Source organism: Anomalospiza imberbis, chromosome 1 (genome assembly GCF_031753505.1).
Source record: "Anomalospiza imberbis isolate Cuckoo-Finch-1a 21T00152 chromosome 1, ASM3175350v1, whole genome shotgun sequence".
Lineage (NCBI taxonomy): Eukaryota > Metazoa > Chordata > Aves > Passeriformes > Viduidae > Anomalospiza > Anomalospiza imberbis.
Window position 1 is genome coordinate 149,614,959 of NC_089681.1, and position 19,779 is coordinate 149,634,737.

Sequence of the window (19,779 nt, forward strand, 5' to 3'; positions counted from 1 at the left end):
CACGACACCCCAAATCGAGCTTTTACGGCCCCCCCCCCAAAAAAAAAAACAAAAACCTGGGGGGTGTTTTGACGAGGTCGGGCGGGGGCTGCGCGTGCCTCAGTTTCCCCGCCCCAGCGGGATCCAGGGGATGCTCCCGGGGGATGCTGCGCTGCAGGGGCGGCTGTGGCGGAGGGGTTGGGGTGCGGGGGCAGGGGACAGGGGGGTGTCCCCGTGGGGGTGGCGGTGGCTGCTGTCGCTTTAAAGGGGCAGCCGCGGCCCCAGCTGATGCGGCGGCTCCAATCAGCGGCCCCGGGGCTCTTGGCAGCCGGAGCCGCCGCCGCTCCGCATTCCTCCGGCTTCCCAAAAGGGGCGAACATGGCGATGGGCAGGATGAGGTGAAGAGGAGGAGGAAAGCATAAAAATTAAAAAAAAAAAAGAAAAAAAAAAAAAGAAAAGAGAGGAAAAGAAAAGGAGAAGAAGGAAAAAAAAAAAAAAAAAAGATAAAACAGGGGGAGAGGAAAATTACGGAAAGGGAAATATAGGGGGAAAAAAGGAAAAGAGGGACGGGGATGCAAGCAGCGCTGGCGCGGTGATTTCCTCCCCCCCCTCCTCCTCCAAAAGGCGAAAAAAAAGGAAAAAAAAAGCAGAAATAAGGCAGCCAAAAGAAAAAAAAAAAAAAAAAAAAAAAGCCACCAAACCAGCAACCCACCCAACCCACCAATTCCTTGTTTTTTTCATGGAGAGCACAAACCCCAGGCCAGCGGAGGAGGACCGGGACTCCTCAGCGCGGAGACCTTTGCATCAAAATGGTAGAGCCTGAACAACCCCCCCACCCCCCTTCTCCCTTTTCTCCTCGCTTTTATTTTCCCCTCTCCCTTCCCCTTCCTTCCTCCGCCGCTCCCGGGGCTTTGCCGACTTCCCAAAGGCCTCGAAACTTGCCCGAATCGCGGCCAGGGCGGCCGAGGTGGATGCGGGAGGGGGAGGTTGCATGGGCGATGCAGCATCCACGCGTGGAGGGGGGGAAGGGGAGGGGAGGGGGCCGTGGATTTTTTATTTTTTATTTTTTTTATTTTTATTTTTTTGTGGGGGGTGGAAGGGGGGCTACAAAAAGCGCCGGTTTGGGGCCGGTGCTGCTCTGCTGGGGTGGGGTGGGGGTTGCATGGGGGTCCCCCCTCCCGCAAGGCGAGAACGGGCTGTGTTTGCTGCAAATGGCATTAAAAACGCCCCCAGCACCTCTGGGGCGCCTCAGAGGGGGGTGGGGGTGCAGAAGGGCCGTGAGGAGGGGTCTGAGCCCTCCCTTGGCAGGACCCCAGCCCAGCTCGGGGGTCCCTGGGAGGATCTGGGGGGACGCACACACTTTTGGAGCCCCCAGGCCGGAGGATTCGCTGGGAGGATTGGGGGGGGGGGGGGGGGCGCGCAAGCCGCCGCTTCCTCGGCCATTCCCATTCCCCGGATGACTCCATCCTTCTGCCAATTCCTGCCCGCCTTCCCCCGCCGCTCCGTGGCTGCTTCCCGTCGTGGGCCCCCTTTTCCCGGGGGATCTGGGGGGGTCTTGGGCGCTCCCCGACATCCCGGAGGAGCAAAGCTGCAGGGAGGGCGCAGCATCCCCCCCCACGAAAAGGGATTGTCCAGTGCTGCTCTTAAAAAATTAATAATAATAATAATAATAATAATAATAATAATAATAATAACAACAACACCGGAGCTGGGGCTCTCGCCTGCAGCAGTGACCTATTTTATCGGCCGGTGGAGTTTTTTTTGGGGGGGGTGTTTAGTTGGAGTTGCGGAGGGCAGGCCTGAGCTGGGAAGATCCACGGGAAATCCCGCTGGGATGTGCTGGGATCGCGGCTCCCGGTGCCTCGGAGCCTCCCCCATCCCAAAAAAGTGCGGGCTTGTGGTTGCCCCAGCGCTGGCTCCGTGCCCGTCCTAACGCCCCGGCAAGCGGCCGAGTGGATTTTCGGAAAGGGGAAGAAAGTGCAAGCTTGGAAATATAAGGAAACGATGATGGACGGGATGGTGGGATGGGGCTCGGCACCCCCCGAGCGCCATACTGGGGTTAAACTGGTCGGGACTGGGTTTGGGGTCACGCTGGGCAGTCACACTCGGCCTGTGAAATCCCTGCTGAAACCGCGCCTGCATCCCTTCCCAGGGGAGATGCTGAGGGACCGGGGGACACACCGGGGTGTTTTGGGGAGCCTTTCATGCCCCGAGGTGGAGATGGAGACACCCAGAGCCCACCCAAGCGAGCAGCCCAGCGAGGAAGACAGGGAAAAGTTGGGAATTCAGCCTTCCTTCCACACCCTGCCTCGGCAAGAACCAGAGGAAGATTTGCTTTACAAAGCAAAATTCCTCCTTGGAAAGACACTAAGGGATTTTTTATTTTTTAATTTTTTTTTTCCCCCTTGGATCTATGGTGAAATCTCGCTGGGTGCAAACGTTCTGCCTCCAACTGCAGAGTTTCCCTGAGGATGCTGGCTGGGCTCAGCACCGCTCCGGGGGCTTTTCCCGGGGTGGCCGGAGGGTCCCCTTTGCCACCTGGGCTTGGAATGACGGCAGAGCTTTGTTCTCCCCGGGAGGAATTAACGGAGCGCTCGGTTATCAGCAGGCGTTCGTGTCTCCCGTCTGGAGCAGAGACATTGCCACCCCCCTCCGCAAAAATAACCCGCTGCCGCCTTTGGAGATGGATCCTTTGGAAAAGACAGGGAGAAACGGGAGGTCGGTTGCCCACGAGTTGATTAAATATTGGTTATTTTCAAGATGCAGATTTTTCTGCTCGTGGAAAAATAAGGGGAGGGGGGGGGAACCCAACCCAAACCTTCTGCGGATGACCTGAATGTGTCAAAATATCAGAGGGTCGTTGAAGGTTTTGGGGGAATTGCTGATTTTCCCATTCTCCCTCGTGCTCCAGCTGGAGGAGAAAACTGAGGGCTCTCCCTCGCTGCTGCATTTAAGCCTTTATAGAGGGGACCTCGTGCTGGCCGTGACAAAGTGACTCTCCAGGAAGAGCCAGGGATGAAGTTTTTCATTTGCTGCCACGTTTGCCTGGCCCCAAAAATGTGGACATCTAGATCCTGTACGTGGTTTGCATCCTAGATGTCCCCTGACATTCCATGGGTCCCTGTAAAACTGGAGGAGTGGCCGTTGGTGGGCAGGATGAGCTCTGTGCCTCCTGCCCCTAATTTTCCCCTATTTCTAGGGAAAAGGGAAATGAGTTGTGTTGTTGGGGTGGTTTGTGCAGGGCAGGGATGGCCCCAATGGGTTTCCTGCATGGGGACACCTGAGGACTTGTCCCCATGTCCTCTGGGGATGCTGACCCCTCTGCAGCCAACTCAGTGTTCATCCACCTCTCCTGATGGTGAAAACTGGGATGCCTTTGGATATGGGGAAAGATTGGCCATGGTGGCGCAGATGTGATGGGTAGAAGACTTAATTACAACAAACTGTCTTTTTTTATTATTATTTTTATGATTGCATCTTTTGCGTGGAGCCAGGGCTGCTGATACCCTGTCTGAGTTAAAGCCCTGCTCCCTGAGCTACAGGAAAAATGGTGATAAAAACAAGGATAAAAATAATGCATGTTCATAAAAACGTTAAAAGTGTTGTGCAGGAAGGATCTGGTGCATCCAGATCCTTGATCTGGGCAACTGGATCTAAAGGAAGATGGCCCATGGCAGGGAAGTTGGAACAAGATGATTTTTAGGGTCCCATCCAGCCCAAACCATTCCATGGCTGGATTAGAGGAGCATGGCTGGTGCTTCCCAAAGAGCCCTGGTCAAGGCTGGGTTAGGATGGAACTGGAGATGGGGACCATCCCTGGGGTCAGAGCCAGGGTTTGGAGAAATGCTGTGGGATGGAAGGTCCTGCCAGGTATGCTGGGACAGGTTGAATCTTGGATCTCTCTGGCAAATTTGCAGCTGGGTTAGGAAATGCTGTGGTTTTAGGCTTTACTGAGGGCTGGGTGTGGGACAAACCCTGGAGGTGTCACATCCCACCACCTGGGATCCACCTGGAAGGTCGTGGTGGCTGCCCCAGGAATGGGCACTGTGGTGCCAGGCAGGGGATGCTGCCCTTTGATGGAAACCTCATCCAGCAGCACCTGGGAGGAGGCTCCATCCACCCATCCACCCATCCACCCATCCACCCATCCACCCATCCACCCATCCACCCATCCACCCATCCATCCATCCATCCATCCATCCATCCATCCATCCATCCATCCATCCCTCCCTCCCTCCCTCCCTCCCTTATCCACCCATCCACCCATCCACCCATCCATCCCTTATCCATTCATCCATCCATCCATCCATCCATCCATCCATCCATCCCTCCCTTATCCATCCATCCATCCATCCATCCATCCATCCATCCATCCATCCATCCATCCATATATCCCTCCACCCCATCCATCCCTCCACCTCATCCATCCCTTATCCATCCATCCATCCATCCATCCATCCATCCATCCATCCATATATCCTTCCACCCCATCCATCCCTCCACCTCATCCATCCCTTATCCATCCATCCATCCATCCCTCCCTTATCCATCCATCCATCCATCCATTCATCCATCCATCCTGCTGGGGATCCCAGCCCCTTCCTCCATCCCTGGCTGCACATGGCAGTGGGGTGGCTCGGGGTTACGATGCCTTTGGGCTCTGCACAAGTGACGTGGTGGCTGCCCCGCTGCAGCCACCCCTGCTCCTGCAGCCATCCCTGCTCCCAGCACTGATTTTGGGGTTCCTGGGGGGATCCTGTGAGCTCTGGGGGGCTCTGAGCACCGCCTGTCCTGTTGCATCCATGCCCTCCCTCAGTGGCAGTGGGGATATCCCGGGGCTCTCTGGGGGTGATGCCTCCCCCGCGCTGGTGCGGCACTCCGGGCTGGGCAGTGGTCCGGAGCTGGCCCCTGGCGCAGCCACTTGGCTGACAGCCCGGCTGGGGAGGTCAGCCTTGGGTTTTGTCCTCGTTTCCTCCCTCAACCTTCCCTCTGCTTGTTCCTCTCGGGCAGGAGAGGGAGGGGACAGTGGCTTTGCATGTGTGTGCGTGTCCCCGGGGCACCCCGGCAGTGACTCTGTGGGTGGTCCTGCATCCCACAGATGGAGGGCAGCATCCCATCCCATCCCATATCCCATCCCATATCCCATCCCATCCCATCCCTGCTGTCTGCTCCAGTGCCATCGCGGTGGCTCAGGGACATCTCCATCAGCCGGGTGTCACTGGCTGTGCCAGGCGCTGGCGGGGCCCCCATGGCCTGGCTGTCCTGTGTGCCCTCAGCATTTGCCAGGGCTGTGCCAGCTCTGCTGGAATCCACCAGCATCCCGTCGGGATTTAACCCCAGACCTGGCTTTGCCCGGCTCTGGAATCATCTGCAGGGCTTCTGAACCACGTGTTGGGTCTGACTGAGCCACACCTCTTTCAGCCCTGACCGAGGGGACAGGGACACGCAGAAGGGTGCTCCCATCCAGGTTTTGGTGCCTCTGCTCTCCTGCAGGGATTGGGATTTGTCCTGGGATTAAAAAATGCGGCATTGCTGAAGCCTCTGTATTTTTGCAGCAGAGGCTGTGTCTGAGCAGGGGACAGTGCTCGATTTCTCAGTACTGAGCTCCCAGGGCATGGCACTGCCCTCACTGTCACCCTGGTGGAACAGAGGGACGGTGTCCTCGATGCCATCACGGTGGTGGCATCCCCCAGGAGCAGCATCACCTCAGTGGGACGATTTGGGGATGGGGTGTGACAGTGGGGTTGATCCATCCATCCTTGGAAGGGTCACAGTGGCTTTGCAGCTCTGTGTGCAGAAGGAAAGGAGAAAAGCACCCAGAGCAGCTGAAAGGGTTTAATTTTTTTTTTTTTTTTTTTTTTTAATATGAGATAAAAAGAAAAAGCACAAAGTCATTAACCCTCTGTGGGGCTGTGCTGTTGGGAAGGCAGTGCCCTGCTCCCAGTGGATGAAGCTTTGTGTTGATCATCCCACCTCATCCTGCTCCTCTCCCCACGCTGCTGGTGGCCGTGGCACTTCCAAAAAAAAAACCCAAATGAACCTTTTCCCCTTTGCAAAGGTGTCCTCTTGGTTGCAGGGAGACAGGGATGGGGGAAGGAGCTGTCCCTGTTCCTTAGCACTGGTGGGCCTGGTGCTGCTACCCTGGGAAAAGCATCCTTGAGCCAAAGCCTGTAAATGCTGGATATCATTAATAGGAAATTAGGAACAACCAAAAGGGAGGAAAAAAAAAAAAAAAGCCTGTGAAGCATCTGACTGTCCCACAGCTGGATTGATGCTCTTCTTCACCCAGCAGAGGCTGGGAGATGTTTTTTGGGGTGCCCAACACCCCGGGATGAGCCGGGCTCAGGGAGCGTGGCTGATCCCCTTCACCCTCGCCCGCTCTCGCTGTGGCTGCACTTGGCTCTGCTTTGGGCACCCTTAAGCCCTTTAGACAACTCAGAGAGGAAAAAAATCACCGCTTGGGATGGTGTCAGCAGCATCCCTAAGGCCTCCGCAGCGGGACGGGCACGTCCCGGCGGGCAGGATGCCGGCGGTGGGCGCTCGGGGCCGGCACCCGGCGCCTCGCCAGGCGGGGCTGTGGCCGGGCTATTGTTTTCCCTTCCTGCTTGTTTTTCCGGACAACCCTCTCGTTATTAAATAAAAACACCCGTCGGAGGAGCGAGCGGACCCCACCCCCAGCGCGGTCCCGTGCCGAAAGCACCCACAGAGAGCTCCCCGGGGAGGGAGGGGACGGCAGAGCGGTGAAGGTAGGCGACAGGCGAGGGACAGGCGCTTTGGGATGTGCTTTATCCCTCTGCCAGGTTCCCAGCTGGGGAATGGGTGGCTGGGCAGTGGGATGTGCACGGTCCAGGCAGCGCCGCTCGTTCTGGGCCGGTGTGTCCTGGTTTGGGGAGCTGTGGGAAGACGCAAGCGTCACATCACTTCGGAACAAATCTTCTGATGGCCTCAAAACTAGGGAGAAAAGGCTGAAGGTTTCAGGCAAAGGTCTGGAAGGCGGAGGGCAAGTTGTAGGAGGCCGAGGATTAAAACCGAAAGCGCGAGTGTTTGGGATTTGTAATGATGTCCCTTTGTGTCGTCAGAGCTAATCTGTAAAAATGGGGGTTTAATGTTATTTCTTTCTTAAGCAAAAGTCAAGTTTTGACATTAAATAGTTCCAGCCCAGCTCTTTTGCCCTGAAGTACAGCAATGTCCAAATTGAGAAGAGGTCATGGGGGACTTCTTTTTGAGGAGCAAGTGCTGACATTGTATTTAGCTCCTTATTAAAGCACTTTTCTTTAATGCAATTTAATACTGAAGGTCAAGTATGAATGCTTTGGTGGTTGGAAATGATACAGAAAAGCAGATTGCTTTTTTTTTTTTTTTTTTTTTGGTACATCTTGAGGGTGAAAAATTTAAAGAAATCCCCAAATTTTATGCTGAATGGAAAGTGGTTCACAGGCAGCTGGTCTTGTCACCACTTAAATGTGAATTTTATGCCCTAAAACCCCTTGTCCTTGTACTTATGTGGGAAAGAATTGCTCATGGTCCTCAGTGCTGTGGTGATGAGGGTGCTAGAAATGAAAAAAAAAAATTAAATAAACAAGAGGCTGGTGAATGTCAGAGATGGTCTTCTGGGGGACTGAGGATTTGAGTATTTAAATATATCCAGAGTGGCCCAACCTTCTGGTCCTTTGGGGAGGTTTAGAGCTGCAGGAACATTTAAGGAGCTCATTCCAATAGCTGCTTAGAGAAAGTGGTTTTTGTCACAGTACGTTGATTGAAATCCAGCAGCAAACAACTTTCAGGGCAGGTGGTCAGGTGTTGGTGGGTCTGTTTGGGGAAACTGAGGCACATGGCAGGGTACAGGTGGAAACGGAGCTTGGGCTCCACCTCCTGTGGTGGGATTTTTGGTGGTTTGGCTGGAGAGAGGCTGCCCTGCCCCAGTGACCCTCAGCATCTCCTTCCACCACCATTCCTTACTCATCCTTTCCTTCCATCCCCTGCCATCAGGGCTCATCCAACCCCCATCGCTCTCCCCGAGCATCCTCCCCATCCTCTGGCCGTCCTCTTGCCCCAGCAGGTGTTTTGGGATGGGACTTCGGCAGCACCACGTGAAAACTCTCTTAAAATAGACCTGGAGGGCAGCATCAGGGTGGGGAGGGCTGGCTGGAGGCGCCTCGGCGTGTGGAACTCGCAGCCACGCTGCTTTCTAATAATTTTTTGGGGTGTTTTTCTGTGCTGATGATGCCAGAATTTTGCTTAGAGGTTGGCAGTGTGTGGTGGGGCCCCGCAGTTTTAGGGTTTAGTGCATCCAGTGAGCTGCCCAGGTGCAGCAGGGGATGGAGATGGGATGGGTGACCTGCTCCTGGCCCTAAACAGAGCCAGAGGGGCCGGGTGGTGATGGTGGAAAAGAGCAAAACTCGTGACTCTTTTTTTTTTTTTTTTTCCTTTTTCTGAATATGTATTTTTAATACAAGAAATATTAAAAGGGATATATATTTCAAATATTTGCGTTTTCCCAGAGGAAGAGCACTGGATTTAACCCTCCCATTAATCCCCATTAGTCAGGCTTCTCCTCTCCGCTGGAGCTGCAGGGACGGGAGCTGCCGGAGGGGCATTTTGGGGCAAGTTGGGGTCTTTCTGGGGATCTCACCCCGGCAGGCGCCTCTTGTCTCGGCCGGGGCTCTGGCTCCGGGCAAGCTCACGAAAAGCATCTGAGAGCAATAAAGAGCAAAAGGCTCCCGCTGACAAGCCCGGGCTGAAGTCACCGGCGGGACGCGGCCAAGACACGCATTGTCCTCGCCGCTGCTGGGACTGATTAGAGCCGCCTGGCAAGGAGCGCCGCTGGGTGAGGGATCAGCCCCCTTCGCCAAAAATCCTCGATCCGGAGGGCAAAAAAAGCCGGCTTTTGTTTCCCAGGCTGGCCGATGCTGCCCCACAGACCCGTTTTCCCCTATTTTGCACCCATTCCTTCGTGGATGTCCCTATGGCAAGCTTGGGGTATCCTAAATGAGATGGATCCCTGGAGGAAAAACCAGAATTTAGGGTTTTTTCAAGAGAGAACCTGGCAAACAGCAAACTGCTCTGCTGAATTCCTTCTGTCTCTTCAGTTTTTGATATTTATTATATCCTTAATTATTTTCTACATGTCTTTGGAGGGGGGGGGGGCGCTGAACCATCCAAGATCTCATCAAAATGTTCTTGGCAGTCACGAGAGGCTTGGAAAATGGTGAGGTGGATGGATGTTCCAGCTGGGATGCAGCATTTTGTAGCAAATACATATATAAAGAATGTTTACAAATGTATGTATTTTATATATAAGTAGTTTAACTATATATAAGCATGAATGTATAAAATATTGAAAATATTAGTATATATAAACTATAAAAAGTATATAAAATATATAAGTACCCAACCCTTTTCCTACCTCTCTACCCTGCTCCAGGCTGCAGAGCCAAGAATTTGGAGCAGAACTGGTTTTTCCATGTTTTTCCTGGGTGCCAGCACTTGCTGGGATTCTCCAGGGCTATCAGGACCATGCAAAACTGAGATCCCTATTGGTTGGAGGGGTTAGTTGTGGAGCAGAAATCCAATGAAAATGAAAAAATTTGGCAGGGAGGGGGAAGAGTTTTTTTGCTTGTTGGGAAAACAGAGACGAAAACACCCTTTTTTATTATTTAAACATTTTTGTCTTTTGCCTTTGGCTCACCAGAAAAAAAAAAAAAAAGAAGAAAAACAGAACACGTCTTGCTGGAATTTGTGTGTTGATCAAGAGCTGTCATTTGTTCCAGAAAAAATGGGAGTTGAAAATCTTTTTTTGGAGCAGGAGGTGCAGGATAAACCTGGCAGGTAGAACCCTTCCTCTCTGCCATTGTTCTGCACCATGTCTTTGGTCAGGAAAGAGGGTGTTATGGGGTATGGATGTGTCTCCATCCAGGATTTGGGTGTTCAGCCAAAGGGAAAGGGTGTGTTCCCCCTTCTTTTAATATAGGACACAGGTTTTAGGGCGTGGGATATCCCTTGTGTTTGGGATGGAGCAGGCAGACTCATCCTGGGGCTCAGGTATGACTAGGAGAGGGGATGAACATCAGGGATGGTCTGGACCATGTGAAATACGTGGGAGTTGGATTAAATACCCAGAAATCTCAGCCTGGGGAGGGTTGGCAGCGCAGCATTTCCCAGACTCAGGGTGCTGCTCCCTGATTTGAATTTTTCCAGGTAGTGCCTTTCCCCAGGCAATGGAAAATGAGCATTAAAAAGTGCATAAATCATCCCAATGAATCCAGCTGTGAGTGAGCTGCTGTCGTGAGCGAGAGCACGCAGCATAATTCAGAAATATCAGAGGATATTGGGCTTTATGTTATTATCTGCAGAAGCAGGGAGCTATAAACTCCTAATTTCCTTTTGTTTAGGGGGTTAGATCTCAGCCGGTGCCTAAAATTGGCTTCCTGCTTGGGGCAAATATCCACCTGGGTCTCCATCTTATTCAAGAGGTCAAGGCATTCCCTCTCCTGTGTGACATCTCTGAGTGAGTGTGGACACCTGAGCTTGCCTTTGGACCTCCTCGGTGGCCATGGTTCCTCCTACCTACCTTGAAGGGATATCAGTGGGTGCTAGTGTGGCCCTGACCTGCCCTTTCACTGGGGCTTCTCCTCCTTGGTTGAGTCTCCTGGACTCAAGCTGGTGATGGAGCTTCTTGGTTGGTGTCTTCAAGCTGGGCCTGGTGGTGGAACTTCGTGGTGTTCCAAAGCTGGGTCTGGTGGTAGAGCATTTTGGTTGACATGTCCAAGCTGAGGCTGGTGATAGAATTTCTTGGCTGGTATGTCCAAACTGGGGTTGGTGTTGGAGTGTTTTGGTTGGTACCTCCAAACTGGGGTTGGTGGTGGAGTTTCTTGGCTGGTATGTCCAAACTGGGTTGGTGATAGAGTGTTTTGGTTGGTGTCTCCAAACTGAGGTTGGTAATGGAGTGTTTTGGTTGGTATCTTCAAACTGGGGTTGGTGATGGAGTCTCTTGGCTGATATCTCCAAACTGGGTTTGGTGATGGAGTGTTTTGGTTGGTATCTGCAAGCTGGGGCTGGTGGCAGAACTTCATGGTTAGTGTCTCCAAGCTGGGACTGGTGACAGAATGTTTTGGTTGGCACCTCCAAGCTGGGGCTGGCAGTAGCGTCTCTCAGGTGGCATCTCTGACTTGGGGATGCATGGAGAAGGATGGATGGCATGGCCAGAAGGGTGTTTTTGCAGGGAAAGAGCCCTGAATGATTTTATTTCTTTCCTCCCCACAGCTGATAGTCGAAAAAACGACTGACTACCCTTCGGCTGAGTACTCCCTGGTGGAGGATGTAGCCCTCCACTTCACGTGTTTGATGGACAGACTGAACGAGCAGCGCCTCTTTCAGCCGGACCTGTGCGACGTGGACATCGTGCTGGTGCAGCACAAGAGCATCTTCCCGGCGCACAAGGGGGTCCTGGCAGCCTACAGCCAGTTCTTCCACTCCCTCTTCACCCAGAACAAGCAGCTGCAGCGCGTGGAGCTCTCTCTGGAGGCCCTCACCTCGCAGGGCCTCCAGCAGATCCTCAACTTTATCTACACCTCCAAGCTGCTCGTCAACTCCTGCAATGTGCAGGACGTGCTGAATGCGGCCGCCGTGCTGCAGATGAACAACATTGCGTCCTCCTGCCAGGACCTGCTGGACACCCGCTCGCTCAGCCTGGCCACCGACATGGCCCTGCCCGCCGAGGGCTGCGCCGGACCCCCGCCCTACTACTGCGAGATCAAGCAGGAGGTGGACGCCCCCCACCCCAAAATCTATGCCCGAGAGGGCAACGACCCCTTCTCGGTGCGGGTGGAGGACGGGACGGGCAGTGGGACGCTCCCCCCCGGCCCGGCCAAGCAGTACTACAAGGAGGAGAAGGACGGAGGTCCCGGTGCTGTCTGTAAGATGGAGGGCGAGGAGTCCGAGGAGGACCTGGACAGCCAGGGCTCCTACAACCGGGAGCAGATCATCGTGGAGGTGAACCTCAACAACCAGACCCTCAACGTCTCCAAGGGCACAGAGGGGAAGGCGGCCGCCAGCGAGGCGGCTGTGATGGGGCGGCCGGACGGGGATGGGCGCGACACGGAGGAGGACGGGGAGGAGGAGAATGAGGAAGGGGAGGAGGAGGAGGAAGAGGAGGAGGATGCGGAGGTGGGGGAGGAGGAGGAGGAGGAGCGCAGCGAGGAGGAAGACCTGGAGGAGACGACGGAAGAAGAGGACGATGATGATGAGGATGCCTCAGAGATGAAAAGGGAAAAGAGTGGGCAGCCCCGCAGGGGCAGCCGGGCACCCAAAGCCACTAAACCTGCCATGGCAACCAGGTCCCAGGAGATGGCCAAGGTGGAAGAGGAGGAGGAGGAGGAAGAAGAAGGCCAGAGGGGAAGGAAGAGGAAGAAGGAACAAGATGGCTTGGGCCAGAAGGTAAAGCTGGAGGAGAAGCAGCATTACCCATGCAAGAAGTGTCCCCGGATCTTCAACAACCGCTGGTACCTGGAGAAGCACATGAACGTCACGCACAGCCGGATGCAGATCTGCGACAAGTGCGGGAAGCGCTTCCTGCTGGAGAGCGAGCTCCTGCTGCACCACCAGACCGACTGTGAGAAGAACATCCAGGTGAGCATGGATCCATCCAGGGCGTGGATCCCACCAGGGTGAGCATCCCTCCAAGGGGGAGATGCCTTACCCCGGGGTGGAGCATCCCGCTAGAGATGGATGTCCCATCAAGGTGGGGATATCCCACCAAAGGAGGGGCATCCCACCACTGTGGGACATCCCAGTGAGGGAAGGGCATCCCAAGCACTATGGAGGTCATCCCATGCAGCTCTACCATGGGATGGGCTCGTGCTCAGAAAATATTGATGTTGAAGTTGGCACATGTGTAGTGGTTTTGGTTGTTAATTTGAGATTTTGAGAATTTGAGATGAGATTTTTCTTCTGTATGCAAAACCAGCACAACATGGCAGCTGGGAGGGAACCTTCCTTCACCCATGACTTGTATTCAGACTCAGGAGGGTCCCACAGTGGCCTGGAATCAGAGGATTTGTGCCACAGGGCTGTGGCTTCCCCTTGACTGCCTGGGTGGAAACAGGAGTTAATTTTTGAGGAGTATTTTTTCTTTTGAGTTTATTCAGTTAATCTGGATAAAACACTGCAAGCCCTTGTTGGAGAGACACACTCCAGCATTCCCACACAGGCTGAACCCATTTTAGCTTAATTTGAAGATTTGCTGACAGGAGTTAAAATGGTTTTAATCTGCCTTTTGTGCTTTTTTTTGTGTGTATTAGCAAATTTCTGAGTGTGTTTGACATCCATGCATGGCTGGGGCTTGGTGTGGCCTTCCCTTGTGCTAATGAGATCCTGTGTTGGCAAATTGGTGTTGTTAAATCACTGCAGTTTTGGGGGAAAAGGGAGGCACCCAATCAGAGCAGCAAACACTGAAGATCCCTCCAAATTCCCATCTTCTAATTCCTGATGAGCTGTTTTTACAGCATGCTGCTGCTAGTAATTATAAACATACCAATTTATAGAGAGCTTCTTCCATCACCCTTCCTACCAGCGACCAGATTTTGAATTCATCTCCATGATGAAGCTAACACAACCCAAGTGCTACTGGAGCCCCTCACTGATGGCATCCCAAATAAAACAGGGAATGAGGCAGACCTTGGCAAGCAGGGAACACGGAAGCAGGAACGGTCTTGGCTCAGAGGTGTAGCAGTCACTGACCCTTTGGTGCATCTTCCTGACAAATTCACAGCACTGAAGTTGCTTTTTTTGGATGCTTTTTCCCAGAATGGATGAGTGTACCTCCAATACCTGCGTGGTGGTGGCTATTTCAGGGCCTAACATAAAACCTGGGCAGTTGAAAAGGAGTTTTACCAAAATGTTTATTCAGCTTCATCTGCTTTCCAGGTGGATAACATGGGGCTGTCACCTCATTGCTTGTTTTTTGTTTTGCCCCCTCCTTTTTATCCCTTTTCCAAATAATTTTGGAATAGGAAGAACCACAACTGTCTGTGACCTCCTTCTGCAGAAAAAGGGATCATTGTCTCCCACTTAATTAAGCATTTTTAATTTTACAAATAGCCAAATCCACCCAATTTGTTCTGATAATATTTAATAACTTTATCAACATCTCATGGAATTATGTCTGGATGGAAAAGGATTTATTTGGCACTCTACCTATAAGAGTTTTTATTTCTTGTGTTTTAATCAGATCCATGGAGGGATTATCCACCTTTTCTCAGTTTGCTCTGCTGCTTTCTCTCTTTGTTTTGTCCCCAAATTTCATCCATAAAGCTTGAGGATTTAAGCATCATCCTGCTCCCCATGTTCATTCCCCATCTCCATAATGTGCATCCTACCGCTACCATCTGAAAAATGATTCATCCTTTGCTTTATTGAGTTGTCCCTCAAACACTTTTTATTGCCAGCTTCAGTATGTTTTTCCTTTTAACCTGCAAGAATTTATATCCTCATTTTTCCCCTCATTTGGACATTACTTCCAAATTTCTGAGTGATGATTTTCAGCAGTAAGTGAGGACACAGAGCTCGGCCCTCCAGGGTGTTTGGATCCAGCCCTGGGGGTTTTTCTACCTCTGCTGCTTTCCCTCTACCTTTCATTTTGAAATTCCCCTGCCTCTTTCATATTAAATGGAGAAAATGGATATTGATGTGTCTTTCATATTAGGCTCTAGTCCTGAATTTGCCTTGAAATATCCCTTAAGACAGAGATAAACCTGTTCTGATCTATGGAAATACATACTTGGGAACAGTAGGACTTGGAGGACTGCTCATGTTGACATTTGAGCATGATGAAGATGAGGAGGCTTGGGAATGTCTCTGTTACCCTAATTTTTCCTTTGGGGCACCTAAATATAAATACATATGGAAAAATACAGTGACTTCACAGCATGATGGTGTGTTTTCCACCGTGTCACAGCAAAATTTGGTTGAAACCCATCAAGGAGCATCTGTTCCTCTGGGAAGGAGGAGAATTGTAGGAATGCCTCCCCAGGTTCACAGGTGCAATTCAGCCTTCAAGGCATGAGTTATTTTCTCAACACATCTGCAAGGAGAGAAGGGATGGATTTAACCCTGTTGACCAAGAGGAACATGAGCCATGGAAAGGTAAAGGGGAAGGAGTTGACTCTTGGCTCCTGGCATGGTTTCCTTGGTGGATATCTCTCTCCTGTGTTTCCCTGAGCATTGAACTGGTCTCACATGCCTCCAAGAGGTCTCACACAGAAGATGGAGCTTTTACTGGGAACTTCCAGAGGAACATTGAACTTGCTGGAGCTGAAGTGATTCTCTACCTTAACTTTTTGGGGAAGACTTCCCATGTCACATTGTTCTCCTTGTGCTGATGGACCAGTGGTTTGGGTCCATTTTGGTCCTTTTGGATATCATGGAATCATAGATCTGTTTGGAAAACTAATTTAGTGGTGAAGTGTCCATAACATCTGTTGAAGACTGAAGTTGTACTGCCTTGGATAGGAATCCTCCTTCTTTTCATAATTTTTGCAAATTTCCAATGCACAGAGGATTGGGATATTTTACGTAAAATCCTCATTTAGGAATAAAATTCCCAGCTGGGAATAGGGCATGAGCTGTTGCTTATCCAAGTCCTGATACAGCCATTGATGGAGATTCCACATCCTTCCCTGGAAGGTCATTCCCCCTTGCTCATCCCATGGATAGAAATACGAAGTTTGGAGGTTTTTGAAGTGACAAGGTCTATATCAGGCTTGCTGGTTGTTATGATTTTTAATACCAGCTGTAGCTTTCACCATGATGTTCCCTTTCCATGGATGAAGATGCTTCCCTTGCTTCCCTGACCATCTCCTGTGTCCTTGCAGTGCGTGACATGTGGGAAGGGGTTCAAGAAGCTCTGGTCTCTCCACGAGCACAACAAGATTGTCCATGGCTATGCAGAGAAGAAGTTCTCCTGTGAGATCTGTGAGAAGAAGTTCTACACCATGGCCCACGTGCGCAAACACATGGTTGGTGAGTGTGGGAGGCACCACGGGGAGATCTTCTTGGGGGTGTTGGTCCATCAATTTAGCAATCAGAGGTGTTTTCTGTTGCTGTCATGTTGAGTGTTCAGGGCTGGGCTTACACTTGGGTGAGTTTTCCCACACCCCCATCTTGAAATTTGGCCTGATATTCAATGCTGAACCAATGTCTACTCAGTGCTGGGTTTGGACGTGGTGCTGGGGAATCCCATTTATTTTATTGGTCAGAAGTGATCAGAGGAAGATTTGAAGTGTAACCAGTGTAAAAGGACCAGACCACACCAGTGCTGGGCTTTGAAAAGCAAATTGCATATGACAATGGTGTTTGGGTCCCTGGGCCTTGGAGCCACCAAAGAGATCCAAAAGAGTGGGCGTTTGGAAGGGAAATGCTTCCAGAGATGCTTTGGGTTTGCTGGGGTTGGGCACTGGGAGCCAGAGCTGGGGTGTGGGGAGGTGGATGGTGGAGGTGCTGACCTGCCCCTGTCCCCACCAGCACACACCAAGGACATGCCCTTCACCTGCGAGACCTGCGGGAAGTCCTTCAAGCGCAGCATGTCCCTCAAGGTCCACTCGCTCCAGCACTCTGGAGAGAAGCCTTTCAAATGTGAGGTAAGGCAAACGAGGGCAAAAACACTGATCTGGGGAGAGATCTTCCACTCCTTGGGGCTTCCACTTTGCTTTGTGCCAGTGCAGCTGTAGGGATGATCCCACGATTTCCCAAACTTTGCATCGCCTCCTGCTTTGAAAGTCCCACCAACTTTATGATGAATTTGCCCAATGCCAGGATCTGTCCCCAAGTGCCTGGACTTTGCACCCACCCCAAGCCCATCCAGCCTGCAAACCTGGCTGGGTATGTCCCAAAAAGCCTGTTTTGGGGAGTTTCTTGAGGGGAAAAAATGGGATTTCCTTGCTGCTGGTGATTTGAAGGGAATGTGGGGATATTTTGGATGCTCATCAGCAACTCCTTGCCCCCACAGAACTGCAATGAGCGCTTCCAGTACAAGTACCAGCTGCGCTCCCACATGAGCATCCACATTGGCCACAAGCAGTTCATGTGCCAGTGGTGTGGCAAGGACTTCAACATGAAGCAGTACTTTGATGAGCACATGAAGACGCACACGGGTGAGACCCGCCCCTTGCCTGGCCCCAGATCCCTGCAGTCAGGCTTTCCCTGGAAAGAGTGATGGGATGGGGGTAACATCTTTGGGTGGGTGGCAGGATGGGGTTTTGGGGGGCACTGGTAAGGCCCCAATCAATTCCTTCAACGACTTTTGGAAGGGCTTACAGTGGTTCATCTCTGAGCTGGACACACGGGAGAAATACCAACAAGGTCTTCTCAAGAGGTCAAAAGGAAATTAGCTGGCAAGCTTGAGAAAAATCAGGGAAGTTTGGCAAAAGGTTTAGTACAGCATTCAACCAACATAAAACACTTCTCACAGCATTAAACTTGGCCCATTCAACTTAGCAAATTTTAAACACATTCGATCTTAAGGTACTCAAAATATTCCAAGGAGAGGAAATTAGAAGGAGAGGAAAGAGAGAAAGACAGAAAAGATACAGAAAATCACATATATAGCTACCAACTCCTGGGTTCAGACAGAACTTCCAAGACAAAGGTAGGGTCTAGAGGAATGGGATGGCCTGGTGTTCAGCTTTAAATACCCCTTGGTCCTCAAAGGCTTTTCTCCCACATGGGACTTCTGGTCATTTGGCCGTCAGGAGGTGGACTGGGAGAGAGCAGAGCATTGCCTCACCATGTGCCATGACTGACAGACACTGCCAGGCTGGGATACAGGCTCTAGGGCTGGGATGTGGGGCTGTTCACTGCCTCATGAGGGCAAGGCACACACATGCACCCCAAATTGTCTTGAGACATCAAATCTTCCCAGTCTCTGACACCCGGCCTAACCAGCAGCTTCTTGCCCCTCTTCTCCCACCCTCAGGGGAGAAGCCCTACATCTGTGAGATCTGCGGGAAGAGCTTCACCAGCCGCCCCAACATGAAGCGGCACCGCCGGACCCACACCGGGGAGAAGCCGTACCCCTGCGACGTCTGCGGCCAGCGCTTCCGCTTCTCCAACATGCTCAAAGCCCACAAGGAGAAATGTTTCCGTGTCAGCAACCCCTTGGCTTCGGACACAGCCGTCCCCCAACCCGCCACCAGCCCGGCTCCACTGCCCCCCGGCCCCGGCGTCTCCCCCCTGCCCCTGCCGCTGCTCCATCCTCTTCCACAGACCCTCCCTCCTCCTCCTCACCTACCACCACCCCCTCCCCTGTTTCCTGCGGGGAGGATAAATTCAAACAACAATTAGGTGCCCCCCGCCACCCCGGCCATGCGCCTGCACGGACTGCTCTGCCCTTCGGGAACGCCTTTCCCCCGGGGAGCCAAGGCTTTGCTTGCTCTCTACCCCCCTTTCCTCCTCATTTTGGGGCTGTTTTGGGTTTTTATTCCTTTTTCTCACCAGTCATTCTCCACAGGGAGGGGGAGCAGGAGGAAGCCCCCCGCCGTCGAGGAGCGTGGGTGCTGGGGGGGAAACCACCATCCGTCCATAAGGGTGTAGGTAAAAGGTGTCACTCTCAGTTTCATCTTCCTGCTGGGATGCTGGTGAGGCTGGGAGGAGCAGGATATCTGGGCTTGAGCTTGCTGGCCGGTGCATCATTATTTCAAAGCCGAATTCTAGTTAGTGGTGCTTGAATCCCTGTACTGTAAAGCTGGTCTTTCAAGTCAGGCTCTTCACCCACGGGGTTGAAAAGCGGGCACCCCAGGGGAGCCTGCCACTGCCAGCCCCAGTGGCCCGTGGCGAGCGAGCAGATGTCCCCATTGGAAAGCCATTAGCACGCTCTTGTTAGCAGCCCTCGACACGTCTTCCCTCCAACAGGTTTTCCTCCTCCACAGGCAAAAGCACAAACACCCACCTTGCATCTCGGGGCATCTGCAACTTGCTGTCGGTTCAGTTCCAGGGTGCCCTAAGAGAGCTGGGCTCTGATGTGCCCTTTCTGCTGATCCCAGCAGGAGCTGGGCTCCCGGGGATGCTCTGGAGTCGGGGAGCTGTTCCTGGGAGAGCTCAGGTACCTTTGGGACTGGCAGGAGGGTAGCCTGGGACAGAGGAGCAGGACGCTTCTGTTTCTTGACAGAATCGGCCCAGAATAGTGCCTTAACAATCTGAACAAACCCCTGAGGGACAGGTGAACTCCAGGTTGGTCCCACTGCAAGGTTCAGAGCTAAAGCAGGACCATGTTCAGCCTGGGAATGATGATGTCACAATCTCCAGTTTGTTGCCTGCTTTGGTCTCCAAGCTTCACTTCTCCTTGTGGTGCTGGCATCTGTTGCCCTGTCCTAGTTTGGGGGGACCAGAGGGGACCAGTGAGAGTTGTGGTTGTTTTGGTGATGCCCTGTGGTGTTGCTTAGTGCTTGTTGAAGATGGTGAAGTCGAGCTGGTCTGTTTTCACTTACAAATAATATGGCTGGCTTCATGCTGAGGAGGAGGAGGGGAAGAGGAAGGCTTTGCTGTCACCTTTTTGTTGGCCACTGAGGTCCCAGCAGGGTCTCTCACTGCTGTGCTCTGCCCCAGGGTGCCATGCATTGTCCTGACCATGGCTGTGGGGTCCCTACTGGGGGAAGTGTCCCCTGTGGAGTCAGAGAGCACCCAGCATGGGCAGAGAAGGGCTGGCAAGAGGTGGGGGGTGTTGCAGCTGATCCTGTGCTTCTAAAGCTGGTGTTGAGGTCACCTGTGGGTCAGGTCATGGAGGAGGTGGTGGAAGCAGTGTTGGTAGGT

General features: G+C 52.5%; 1 protein-coding gene across 2 annotated transcripts; it reads left to right on the top strand.

The window, feature by feature from the left end:
- The first annotated feature begins 587 nt into the window (after positions 1–587).
- Positions 588–18,575, top strand: ZBTB47 (zinc finger and BTB domain containing 47). 2 transcript variants are annotated; one of them, XM_068175976.1, is made up of 7 exons: positions 588–791; positions 10,371–10,486; positions 11,242–12,606; positions 15,849–15,996; positions 16,498–16,613; positions 16,982–17,126; positions 17,948–18,575. In XM_068175976.1, exons 3-7 carry the CDS (start codon positions 11,323–11,325, stop codon positions 18,313–18,315), a joined length of 2,061 nt encoding a protein of 686 aa, XP_068032077.1. In that variant the 5' UTR covers positions 588–791; positions 10,371–10,486; positions 11,242–11,322; the 3' UTR covers positions 18,316–18,575. The 2 variants fall into 2 exon arrangements, with proteins under 2 accessions (XP_068032077.1, XP_068032069.1); XM_068175968.1 differs by lacking the exon at positions 10,371–10,486 and having other exon boundaries at positions 589–791; positions 17,948–18,574.
- Positions 18,576–19,779: the final 1,204 nt, after the last annotated feature.

What these genes read in the sequence shown, in the direction of transcription:
- ZBTB47 (XM_068175968.1), top strand. An exon ending in ACTGTGAGAAGAACATCCAG is followed by an intron (nt 12,607 to 15,848) that starts GTGAGCATGGAT and finishes GTGTCCTTGCAG; the next exon opens with TGCGTGACATGTGGGAAGGG. An exon ending in GCACATGAAGACGCACACGG is followed by an intron (nt 17,127 to 17,947) that starts GTGAGACCCGCC and finishes TCCCACCCTCAG; the next exon opens with GGGAGAAGCCCTACATCTGT.